Here is a 12,323-nt window from a genome sequence, read left to right as displayed (position 1 = left end):
CTGATAAAGCTAATGACAGCGAGGGCAGGAGGGGAGGGGGACGAACTATCCACAGCAGGAAGAAAAAAACAAAAAAAAAAACAGGGATGTGGCATCTCTGACGTTCGCAAGCTGTGGGAAAGGAGGAAATGGCAACTGGGAAAGCTGAGACACAGATCATCTGAGACCAAGATGAGTTTCTGCGTCCAGCAAAATAAAAGACACACAGGGCCTAAATGAAACCAAATGAATAGACTTCAGAAAACACAATGGATGCTTCACAACAAAATGCAGGATAGCTTTAAAATTCTCAAAGTAAAGGTAAAAACATGTCGGAAAAAAAAATAATCAAAAGGCAGGGCATGGACGTTCCCAGCGTCTTAGCAGAAAGCCTCCTAAAAGGCCCATCGTGTGAGATTTAGCGGCACCAAATGGTCGGAGAGCGTACTGCCAGCAATGACAGCGTTAATCATTGTTTTCTGCTAACTTGGCACAATATCAGGGTGACATCAGACACCCACATTCTATCATCAGGTTTTCATTTTCAGTTCCTTGACTGAACTATGAACAATTTGTCATGTGTTTTGCCTTCTGTGTCATGCAAGTTGATCCCTTGGAAAGCAACCGGCTGGGCCTTTAAAGTTCGGAACTTAGGGTTTTCTCTCTCTAATTCAGTGTTTCTCAAAGTGTGGGCGTAGAGTCATGTGATGTTGTCGCACGACTGACGTCGTTGATCATCAAAACAAGAGCCCTGAAAGCGCGGCTATAAAGTTTCTAAAGTTTCAGAACCACTGCTCTAATTTGTGGTGCCCTCACCAAAATGGAGAGAAAGAAAACAACAACGTTGGGACGTTTTGGAATGAATCCCCCCAGTGAGCCACACTGCACAGCTCGACAACCCTCCTTCACTCTTGATTAATGTTAACGTGAATCTGCCTGATTGGCGCCGAGCGAGGCTCTCTGGCAGGCAGAAGAGAACAACGGTCATCTTTCGCACCGGGTCCAAGTTAATATTCCACCGTTCAGACGGCGCATTCGGAGCGGCCGACGCCAATAAAGAGCGATGATGCATCTCCACTTCCTCCCACTGCGCCGGGGTATCCAGGATACGGCCAGCCTAGCTACGCTGCCCTGCTCGTTATAGGTGCGACTCTACGCGACTGCTACCTGGCAGTGAAGCTCCCCACGTCCGAGATCCCTCCCACGCAGCCACGCAGCCACGCAGCCACGCACCCACCCACCCACCCAGCCAACGCACGCACGACTCGGCTCCTCTCCAATCTGCGACATTTTCAACCTGCTTTGAAATCATTCAACAAATCGGCAGAGACAAACAAAAACGGTTCACAAAAGGTCAACGCCGGCAACAAAATGCTAACCGGGGTTTTTTTTTTTTTAATGGTGTACATTGACAGGAGGCGTACAGTGGATTGGAGGATGAGGTCGCAGAGTGGACAACGTGCACCATTCATTGCTGAAAGGCTGCGGATTGAAGAGAGAGCCATTAGCAGGAGGTCCCATAATGAGGCCTGCTGGGAATCGGACAGTTGGCGTGAATGAAGGTTGCGCTGAGGTGACTTCACAGCGGCGCTTTACGCGGGCGGCCCATTAATCTTTTGTAAATCTCCAACAGGAAACAGACGCCCTGAGCCAGCCCGGGGCGAAGACCATGGTGACCACCGTGTACAGGTGATCCAGAGTAGAATGGAAACTATGCTGTAGAAGAGAAAGCTTTATGGTTTTTATGGACGCATCAAACCGCATTGGAGATGCTACCGCTGATGGTGCAGAAACAAACGCTGAAAAATGCTGCACACACCTAGCATTCCAGATGAACTTAGAGAAAAAAAAAAAAAAAAAAAAAAGGAACAACAATTATTAGCGCATCACACGTGGGAATGAATCTGCAGGGGTGACGGTGCAAATGTGCACGTTTCTATTAATGCTGTGCGAATAGGCACGAGTCCAGCTGATGATACAAACGCTGCGTGTGCACGGGCGCCACTTGTGAGAGCAGTGCATGTGCGAGACATCCGGGTGTAACCAGGAATTATCAGAGGAGCACACACACACACACACACACACACACACACACACACACACACACACACACACACACACACACACACACACACACACACAGCCGCTCGCCGTGGCGTGTCTCTTTTAAGCACGAGGCTCAAATCGGACGCTGAACCTGTGAGAATAAAGGTCACGTTGCCTGGCAACCGCTTGAGCTTAAGGAATAGTTTTAATTATGGTCTGTGCACTCTGGATCCCCCCCCCCCCGACGCCACCATTCACCACCAAGACCGTCAATTTCCTCTTGGCTGCAGACAAAAAGGAAGAGGGGGGGGGGGAGGGATCGGCCTCGGCCATGAATCTGTCATCTGGAGACATTTCGCACAGGATCAGTCCGTAAACCTCGAAACGCAAACGAGACGTCAGTCAAGCTTCGCATAACCATGAATCAGTTTGTTACTACGCTAGTTGACGAGGGAAAGAAGGCAAAAGGTATCTCTTCTCTTGCACTGACATATTTGCGCAAAACACCCGCCCGCGCGCCTGATTATTACGAGCGAGCCCTGAACGTTTCACAGAGGATTTCCGACTCGCGGGGGGGGGGAAGAAGCGGTGATTCCGTAATCCAATCCGCGAACATCTGGAGCGAAAGCAGGGTGTTGTGTGTGTGTGTGTGTGTGTGTGTGTGTGGGGGGGGGCAATCAGAGTGCCGGGAACGGATTTCGTTGCAAAAGTAGCCCAAAGTGAAGGTCGATTTGGGCGACGGCGGCGTGAGCGTCACCTTCTGTCGATTAGTATAAAAAAATAATTTCAATTGGAGTCCTTCAAGCTTCTACTGCTCTTCTGGTGCGTAAATATTTACTTCTAGATGTCACCGTTTGCATGCTGTGGAATTATCGGTGCTAGTGTTTGCCTTGTTGTTGGCCACCTGGAGGGCTAACAGCCTCTATGATGGGTGTGTGTGTGTGTGTGTGTGTGTGTATGTGTGTGTGTGTGTGTGTGTGTCGGGGGGCAGTAAATCTCCTCCTGAACTCAGCTAATTCAATTACGGCGTAATTATTAATGGCTTGCGGCGCATCCACGACTCAATTCATCCTCACGTGGGTTTTAGCGCCTTCACGTAAGGCGGAGCAAACAGACTCCGCCCTCTGACCACCTGCCTTCCTGTCTGACTCATCGCAGCGCCTCCGCCCTCCTACCTCGCACCCCCCTCCCCCGACCCACCCCCCGCCTCTGCCGAGAAGCTGAACAAATACGCTCCTTGCTCGGGGGGGGGGGGGAGCTGCAGCAGTACAGTGTGGCGGTACGCCGGCGACGCCCAATTCTGTCAGCGCCGCACACACACACATGCAAGTCGGTTTCCGGCGCCGGGAGACAAATCAGCTCTCGTTAGATTCGCAAATGGAATCTGCTCCGTTTAATTCGACGTTGCGTATTGAAGTTGGCCGACAGCAGAGGTCTGCGTTAGCAGCCAGGGTGCACATTACAACAACTTCGCATCGTTCGGCCAGCCCTTCCAAAAACGGAAAGGAACGTTCCGATGCTGATGCGCTAAATGTGTTGTCCATTCCCGGCTGCCTTGGCTTAGCGTGCTAGCAGCGCAGCGGCCTGCGGAATCGTAAAATATGATGAAACACCTCGTCAAATTCTCTCCGCTGAAAATGAAGTGTGAAAAAAAAAAGATGTGGGCACAATATTTGAGGCCTTCTTTCCAAGAGCTACCGAGACGTTTGGACGGCGCAGCGCGTAGCGGCGGGAAGAAAAAAAAAACTCCAGGGAGCCGAGCCGTTTTCCATTTCCCCCTCCGACTGATCTCGTATCTCCATCAGGAGCCCGTGGAACCTCGAGGTTTGATATAAACTCGAAGGTGGCCACGCGTTTAATCACACTGGCTTCAAACTGAGTTGCCCGACGCTGTCAGAAGCTGCGTTTCCATTGCCCCTGGAATTGCGCAAAACCTAAATATGGCAATAGAAATTTGTAAAAGAAACACCGACATTTGGAGAGACCTCTCAAATGTCGCTAAAAGGTTTTGACGCTCTAATGAGGTGGTCAGTCAGACGTATTGATATAGAGGTATATCGCAAAAGAGACGAGACGTGCGGGAGTCACGTGACCAGTTCACCTCAAGTGAAAATGGCGCATTAGGTCCGGACAGGAGGAGAAGACCAAATATTTTATTGACAAATAATCAAAGAGAAAAACACAACAACCACTCTTGACAGCAAACAACATTGAAATGCAGATTTACACAAGACATTTTGAATCTCCATCCTCCTCAGTTGCGTCTCGCGGGACGAGATTTGACAGGAATTCCAATTATGCGCGTCACGCCATTCAGTGGCAACACCTGCAAATTGCAATCGTGCTCTGTCGAAGTTTTTAGGAACATCGCTTTTATTTTGCAGCTCGAGTTCCCGAGTTCGCCGTGCAACGCGGCTGGGGGGGGGGGGGGGGATAAATATACAGAGCGCTGAGGCTTGCTCTCGTCTGACCCGTGCCGGTCCTTCAGTGCAGTCAGCGGGGGCCGGCCCGTCTGGTTCTCGAAAGCTGGCGGCAACTTTCTAAAAATTTCACGTACGAGGTGGCAGGAGTCCTCAGCAAAAAGGACCGGGGGAGCGGGCATGCCGGGCAGAAGGAACCGCCGGCGGGAGCCAGGCTTCCAATCTTACATGATGTACTGCCGTCTGGGATCACTTTGATCACACGCTGAAAGGAGCTGATCTACGACCCTCTATAAAAAAAAAAGTGGCGGGCGGCGGTGAGAGGCTGAGGTCGTCACGGCGGGCGATGAACAAAGACGCGAAACGAGGAAATCTGGTGCACGGACGCACTGTTGCGTCGCCAAACGACGGCAAAGCGTATCACTCCTGTTTGTTCTGCCCTTTCTAGAGGAACGCACACACACACACACACACACGCACACACACACACACACACACACACACACACACACACACACACACACACACACACACACACACACACACGTGCACACACGCACGCATCACCTAGACATTTCGAAGAGATGACAGTGCCAGCGAGATGGCGGGCTGCTATATCAGTGGTGGGGACGGGTATATATTCCTGGCCGGTGCTGATAAGCCAACCGATGCCTTGCCTTATTTAGTCAGTATACAAGTGGACGCGGCCGCGCGGCGACGCGCTCCCGCCGCGCCACGTTTGTCTTGCGGAGAGTGCGAGGAGGCGGCGGTGGCGGCGTGCGCGTGCGGGAGCTGCTCCTAAGTTTAGAGAGGTGAGTTCTGATGGAGTGAGTGAGCGTGGGGAGAGATAGCCTGTGCGGGTCCGATGAGTGCTCCTCTCGGTGTGTGTGTGTGTGTGTGCGTGCGTGAGTGCGCGCGCATGCGCAGGAGAGCCAGTACAGTGGCGATAAGCTAGGAAATAACTTTAGCCCCGGGGGAAATACATCATTAGAATTACTGTAAAGTGAAACTAGCATTTAGTTCTGACAGACAAAGCATAATTAAATTTTAAAAAAAAAACCTCATCTGTGGAGCATATTTAAAAGGATTCTGAGCCATTTGATCTCAGCCGTGGCCAAGTTATGGTTAGCACTGATGCTAACGGAGAACCAAAGAGAGAAGCTGTCTCTCTCAGTAGCATAAAAGTCCCGCGATCATGTGGGAAAACAACATGTGTGTGTGTGTGTGTGTGTGTGTGTGTGTGTGTGTGCAGAGGACAAGCCAAAACAGCCTTGCAAGGCGGCGGCGAAAAATACGATGACCGTAAACACTCCGGACATTCCAGAATGCGCCGTCCGTCTCAACTTTTTGCTGATTGCCGCGAAGGAGAAAATAAGCGCCACATAAATATCTTCCCTATGAGCAGGCGGGAAACCTGACTGACCTTACGCTGAGCGACACAAATTCAATTTACCGTTAACGTTTTCCGACCATCCTAAGAGTCTGCGGGTGAGCTGGAACTCCCCTAGTTTCAGCGGACAGTTTTTGCCTTCTTATTGGCCACCTGGCAGGTTGAACGAAAGCGTCCGTTGCGGCAGGAATTTTTAGGATCATTTCCACATTTCCACTTGAAACTATCATGCTTTTTGGGAAAAAATGTCATGCTGCTTTCTGACGTTCTCTGGAAATTTCCCCACGGAATTCAGGCATCGTAAAGGAAGGTCAGACAAATTGAAAAAGAAAGAGCTGGGAACTCAAACCCAGCAAAGTGCTTTTGCAGAGGTCTTTTTAGGACGTCCCGCCCAAATCGCTTCGCAGGCTTTGCGGGACAGCGCGCCGGTAAGCGGTCAGCGGCAGCAAAAAGCCATTAGAGTGAAACACACAGGCTGGAAACCCACAACGCGGCCGAGCCGGGACGCCGCCGGGGATGAGGAATCTCAGCACGACTGGCAACCGGTTGAATGGCGATTTAGCACGGCAAGCAGGACCATCACACGTACACACACGCACACACACACACACACACACACACTGTAAGCCAAGGGGACTTCATTTAACAAAGATAACAACATAAAAGTGAATGGGTCGGAGGGGGGGGGGTTCAAAGGGCTCCACTCTGCCTCATCACACCAGCTCTCTATTGATTGGCCGGTCCCCAGCGCTCGCTCATGTCATGTTCCGCCCCCCCGCCACCTTTCAGCCGCCGATGGGGCAGCTCTCCTGAACAGCAGCCGCATCCTCTCTGCCCTCCCGTTTTTTTCCCCCCGCTCCAACTCTTACTCAGCAAAAGGAAGAAAGAAAGAGAAAAGGCCTCTTCCTTCCCAACCTGTCTCACCAAATCAACATCAATTCCCCGACCCTGCGACTTCAGTCGTTCCTCCTCCTCCCCCTCCTCTTGTCTCTCCCTGTCTGTGCGCCCCCCCCCCCTCCTCCCTCTTTCCGCGTCACGTGACCCCGAGCTGGATCGATACGAGTGCATCCTTCTCGGCGCGCTGCTGCATAATGAGCCGTTGCATAACGTGCTTACTCACACGGCCGCGGCCACGGCTGCGACGTAAACACAGCTTCAATTTTTTTTTTTTTTTTTCGCGTTGATTTACGATCGTTTCTTCTCATCGCGCTCGATGCGCCTCAAAGTGCAGCAGAAGCACCGACCACGGGCGCCGCCGCTCGTCTGCCAACTTGCTGAACTGCAGAGGACCTCGCCGGCGTTGGCTTGTTTTGCTCCGGCGCCGATCTTCAGACCATATTTCCCGCAGCCGCAGGGGAGAGCACGCGGCTGCAGTTTGTTTGAACACCACTTCTTCGCCCTCCGCCGGTCGAGCGAGACCTCAGAGGCTTTCCGCTGACACACTTCCGGGCCTCATAATATCGCAGATTTCTATCTGCGGATCAAACGGCATGCGCGACTCTGAATATCAAACATGTTAAATCCGCCTTACGTAATCTTTAGCCTATATGCCTGAAATCTGCGGAGTAAAGCATTTTTTTTTTTCTCATCAAAGAGGAATTATAATATCTGATAAGGATGTCTGGAAGTTATAACAAAGCCTTCCATTTGTGGACTATGCTATTACTGTATTATCCTGAATGGCTGGGCTCAGCTCAGAGTCAGAGTAGTCTTATCTATTCCCTACAGCGCTTTATAATACAGAGAGCATTTTTTTTTTCCAGCGGCAAAGAGGCAGAGAGAGAGAGAACGCTATTATTGTAAAGCAAATGCGAAGCTAATGCTACAAAACTAGGGCACAATCCTGGTAAGCCTTTCCTCGTTGAACTTAACAATAGCTTTAGGTCTTCAAAGAGGGAATTTGGCATGACAAAGTCTGACTTCCGCCTGGCAGGGGGTTGAAGGTGCGAGGAGCCGCTCGTGATGTCACAAAGGGTGCCCGGGAGGCCTTTTTTAGGGGGAGAGGTCACGTGTCGTCCAGCCGTTAAAGAGCGGACACTCGGTCATCGAGCCGGTTCTCGTTATTGGCCTCACGAGGCGCAACTAGCGGGATGAACCCGATCTCGCGCGCTCAACATACTCTCTCACACACACACACACACACACACACACACGGGAATGAAAGACATGGGCAGAGAATAGTAACAGAACCTTTTGCCCGCGCCGATCACGCTGCCTTCACCAAACCCTCGGCTCTGCCGCCGCCGCTGCCACTGCCGCTGGTGCGTAAAGGTCACGGGACTGGACTCAGCCTTCGAATCAGGACACGAGTGGCCCCGCATGCTCACACAGAGGCGTGAATGATCACACAAACAAACACACGCACACACACACACACACACGCACACTCGTGATACCTGGAAGCGGCTATTTCCACTTTGCTCCTGGCGATGGCGCCGGCCCTCTGCGCTCCCTCCACGGCCCGGTCCACCTTCTCTTTGGTTTTGGGGTTCTTAAGGGGAATCAACTGCTTCCTAATCCCACGCACCAGCACGTTGTTTTTGTACTTCCCTTCTTCCTTGGTGCCGTCCGGGAAAACCGTGCACCCGTAGCCGTGGCGCTTGTTGTTCAGCCACTCGCCCTCGTACTTCATCCCGTTGGACCTCTCGGAAATGCCGAATCCGTTGCGCTTGTCGTTCTTCCACTCGCCCATGTAGGTCTCGGTGGTGGTGGCGTCCACGTGGTCCTCGAGCGGCGGGTCCTCGTCGGGCAGCTCGCCGTCGCCGATGGATATGGTGGAGTTGGCGTCGCTGGAGCTGATGCGGCTCATGGTGGCGTCGCTGCGCGCCGAGCTGCGCTTGCTGGAGATGGAGGTCCGCGAGTCGGACTTGCGCAGCTGCCGCAGGCTGCCGAAGAGCGAGCCGCGGCGGAAGAGGCCCTTCTTCTTGCCGGCGACCGCCTCGCTGTCCGAGTGGAAGTTGAGGACGAAGCCGCCGCGGCTGCCGGCGGGGGCGTCGGCGGGCGACGAGAGGTCGTGGAGCACCGTGCCGTTGCTCTGCTCGGAGCGCAGCGAGGACATGGAGGTGCGGAGTGGCGAGCGGATGACGGTGGCCATCCCGTAGGGGACGCTCTGGCGCACGCCGTAGCCGTGACGCATGCCGCCCATCCACTGGCCCTGATAGGTACCTGAGGAGCGAGGAAGGGACAGGAGGGTCAGTCGGCGGACGAGTGGTGGAGCTTCCGATACTTTACGTCAAACGTCTCAGTGTAGAAATGGCGAAATGGCAAATCGACTTCACGTTTGTAGCATTTTATAGTCATGGTACCCCAAAGCGCGTTACAATGGCCTCCAATTCACACACACACTCACATGCCAACGGGCGGTTGCTGCCATGGAGGGCGCCGTCAGGCCCATTGGTAGCAATTTATAGGGTTCAGTGTCTTGCCCAAGGGCACTTCAACATTTTGGAGCTGGGATTTGAACCGCCAAAACACTTCAAGCATTGGACAACCTGCTCAACCAACTGAGCCACCGTCACCCTTAATGAAATAATGTGGCCGTCGGTTGGCTCCAGGTTTCTATTGTCCCCCCCCCCCCCCTACTCTATCATAAATAATCTGACCGAAAACAATTTCAAAGGTCTCACTAGCCCGAAAGAGGCACCAGCTCACTTTGTGACATCATGAAGGGATTTGTGTTAGCATACATTTGCTGTAAGGACGAGCGAACTACCAGAGCAGAAGATTGGATTTTCTCTGAGCTCAGTGGCAGGTTAGATACTTATATGATTATGCAAAATTCCCACTGTCAGGGTGAATTTGTACGTAATCATACATGTATCTGTGCCACACGGGGACCTTTAATAGAATCGCATAAATGAACTTGCATAGGACTCGCGGCACGGCTACATCAGTCAAAGAGACATCTCGCTTCCTTCCCCACAGATTTGGACTGTAAGCGCAAACGATTCAGCCACGGAGATTTGATTAAGGTACTGGTAGGGAGGATCACTTGGGATGAATGTGAATCACTCAGCGAGCAGCCTATTTTCAGGCCGCCTCTTAACTCCCCCGCCGACAGTAGGCACATCCACCAACCATCCGTTTGTCTCTGACGGCAGGGAATTGCTGTGAGTCACATAATGAGAGGAATACTTCATTAATCCCATTGGGCGCTGCCGAGCCCGACGAGCATGTGGCGGCCTCGCCGCAGCTCCTTTGGAGCGCGACGCCACAGTCCCGGTGACACACAACGGCTCGCGCGGAGCCGAGCGCTCGGGTCTCGCGCTCGCAAACGCGACAAAGTAAGCAATTTGCGGGGAAAACGCAGCGGAGGACTGCACGCCGCAGCTCCCGAGGCAGGAGTTCAGATGGATAAACAGGGGCGAGATTAACAGGCTGGCTCGGTGCTGCGGTTCAAATCAGTGACCCTGCAGATAAAGTTATCAGGATGCGGAGGGGGTCAGACAGCCAGATGTTCCGCAGATCCTCTAGGATCAGCTGATTCGCCAATCCCGGCTCTCTGTAACTGTCATATGTGAGGCATTTATTCTGCCACTCCAGGAGATGATGCTCTCAAATCACATGCCGCCTTTGGCATTTTTAACGGACGGGGTGGGCTGTGGTTTTTTTCTTTTTCTTTGTCGAACAGGCCAAGGGTGCTTATTGCACGAGTGCTTGAACTCAGCAGTGCTGCACGTTTTGCGGCTCCCAAATGTTGTCAAAAATAAATAAATAAAAAAATCGGAGGATGATTGAAATCTCTCACTCTTGTGTATTTCCACCACTTGTAGAAATAGTAAGTATGCTAAGCCTTTAAAATCTTGGCCAGTGTGACTGATAACAGAGCTTAAATCTGCATCATCATTGACTTTTGCTCTGGAAAGGCTAATGTTTATCAACAATCCTCTGAAATAATTGGGAGTTTTATTCCTTTCTCCCAAACCATTTTACTATTCTGTCTTGTGTTTCTTGCACATTTTCTCTCTTGTTGAATTGTCAATTTTTAAATCGTATTTTGCATCGGAAACTTCATTTTATTTGTGCTTCTAAAAAGTCCTACCTTAACATATGCATTTATTTTCTTAGTTTGTTCAGGAAACAAGTATTTTCTTCACGCCCAAACACTGGCAAACATGCAAAAAAAGACTCAACGTGACACTTTGCAGATGTGCGGAGTTGCAATAAAAAGGTTCTGATGTTGAAAACAACTTGGGAGTAAAGTGATAGCCTGCACGTATCTGGCAACGAACGGGCAGATTTGTTGTGATTTCCAAACTGGCCAGTGGCCCGTTGCCACTGAGCACTGACTCACTCTCCTCCCACTGACATATGAGGGACTTCCGGCCGCTGCCAAAAAAGAGACGGTATTCAAGGGAGGAACCGTCGTCTTAAAGTGTGTCCAGTGAAAGCAACATTAGCGGGGCGATAAGTCTTTCTGGGGAGCAGAAACGGTGATGCGCAGTGCGCAATCTCAGCTTCCCCACCAAGAAAAAAAAAAAAAAAAAAAAAAAAAAAAATCAGACGCCACGAGCGACGCGCTCGTGTCTTTCCATCGGTACGCGCACACGGACCCGACAACACAACCGAGTTGGGCAGCCTCGGTCGAGTTTGCGTGCGCTCTTACCGCCATCCACGTAGGTCTCGATCCCATATCCATCCTGCAGCCCGTTGCTCCAAGTCCCGTCGTACCTCGCAGGTGTGTTGTGGCTCTGCCGGACCCCGTAGCGCCCCTTGAATCCGTGACTCCACTCCCCGCGGTACATCCACTTGCCTTTATTCTCCACGCCGAGCCCATGCCGCTTCCCCTGGGACCAGTAGCCCTTGTAGGTATTCCCGCTGGGCCAGGTGTACGCGCCGACTATCTCGAAGCCGTGCGACCACGAGCCGGCGTACTCGCCCTGGCCCTTGGGTCCGGTGCAGATGCCGTGTCCGTGGGCTTTGCCATCCTCCCACCCCCCGCAGTAAGTGCCGCCGTCGTCGAAGTCAAACCGTCCGCCCGTCATTCAGATACACACACGCTTGAGGTGGTTGGCGGCGAAAGAAAATAAACAGAGCCGGTGGCGAGCCGCTTTTGCAGACTTCGGGGGCTTCTCCGGGACCGAGGATGTAAGGGAGGGGGATCCAGGACCGGCGGTGGCGAGGATGGAAGGGTGAGCCCAGCACACACGGCGATGACTACAGGGATGGGGTGGAAAAAACAAAAATAGGAGGGTGAGGAAAGAGGAGAGCGCATCCAGACACTGACATGCAACGCAAAAGGCATGCGTAACGCGAGGCGCGGAGGTATGAGCTGGTGGGCGTCATTTACCGGAGGCGCACGCCGGGGTTCACTGCTGGGTGCGCAGCTCGTCTCTCCCCCCTCTCGCCCACTGATCGCAGAGGGAGAGAGAGAGAGAGGCGCCGAGTCCCTGCTAAGGAAAGACACCGGGCCAATGGCGACGTCACACCGCCAGGGACCTCCCACTATCCACCCTCTTCCCCAACACCACCACCACCACCACCACCAC

General features: G+C 52.4%; 1 protein-coding gene across 4 annotated transcripts in view; it reads right to left on the bottom strand.

Moving 5' to 3' along the window:
- Window positions 1-12,323, bottom strand: part of jph1a (junctophilin 1a) — a 29,084-nt gene that overhangs the window by 14,941 nt on the left and 1,820 nt on the right. Inside the window, exons 1-3 of one of the 4 annotated variants that reach the window (XM_076050365.1) lie at window positions 12,125-12,278; window positions 11,441-11,991; window positions 8,232-9,000 (exon numbers count right to left, since the gene is read on the bottom strand). In XM_076050365.1, coding sequence (XP_075906480.1) covers window positions 8,232-9,000; window positions 11,441-11,819 — 1,148 coding nt within the window. In that variant the 5' untranslated portion in view covers window positions 11,820-11,991; window positions 12,125-12,278. Of the gene's footprint in view, window positions 1-8,231; window positions 9,001-11,440; window positions 12,279-12,323 lie in introns of those variants that run through there. The other 3 variants (XM_076050366.1, XM_076050367.1, XM_076050364.1) reach the window with 3 other exon arrangements.

Source organism: Nelusetta ayraudi, unplaced genomic scaffold (assembly GCF_046127955.1).
Source record: "Nelusetta ayraudi isolate G7.1 ecotype Tasmania unplaced genomic scaffold, CSIRO-AGI_Nayr_v1 ptg000127l, whole genome shotgun sequence".
NCBI classification, from domain to species: domain Eukaryota; kingdom Metazoa; phylum Chordata; class Actinopteri; order Tetraodontiformes; family Monacanthidae; genus Nelusetta; species Nelusetta ayraudi.
The sequence above is the reverse complement of the archived record's forward strand: the minus strand, read 5'-3'. Positions and strand labels throughout refer to the sequence as shown.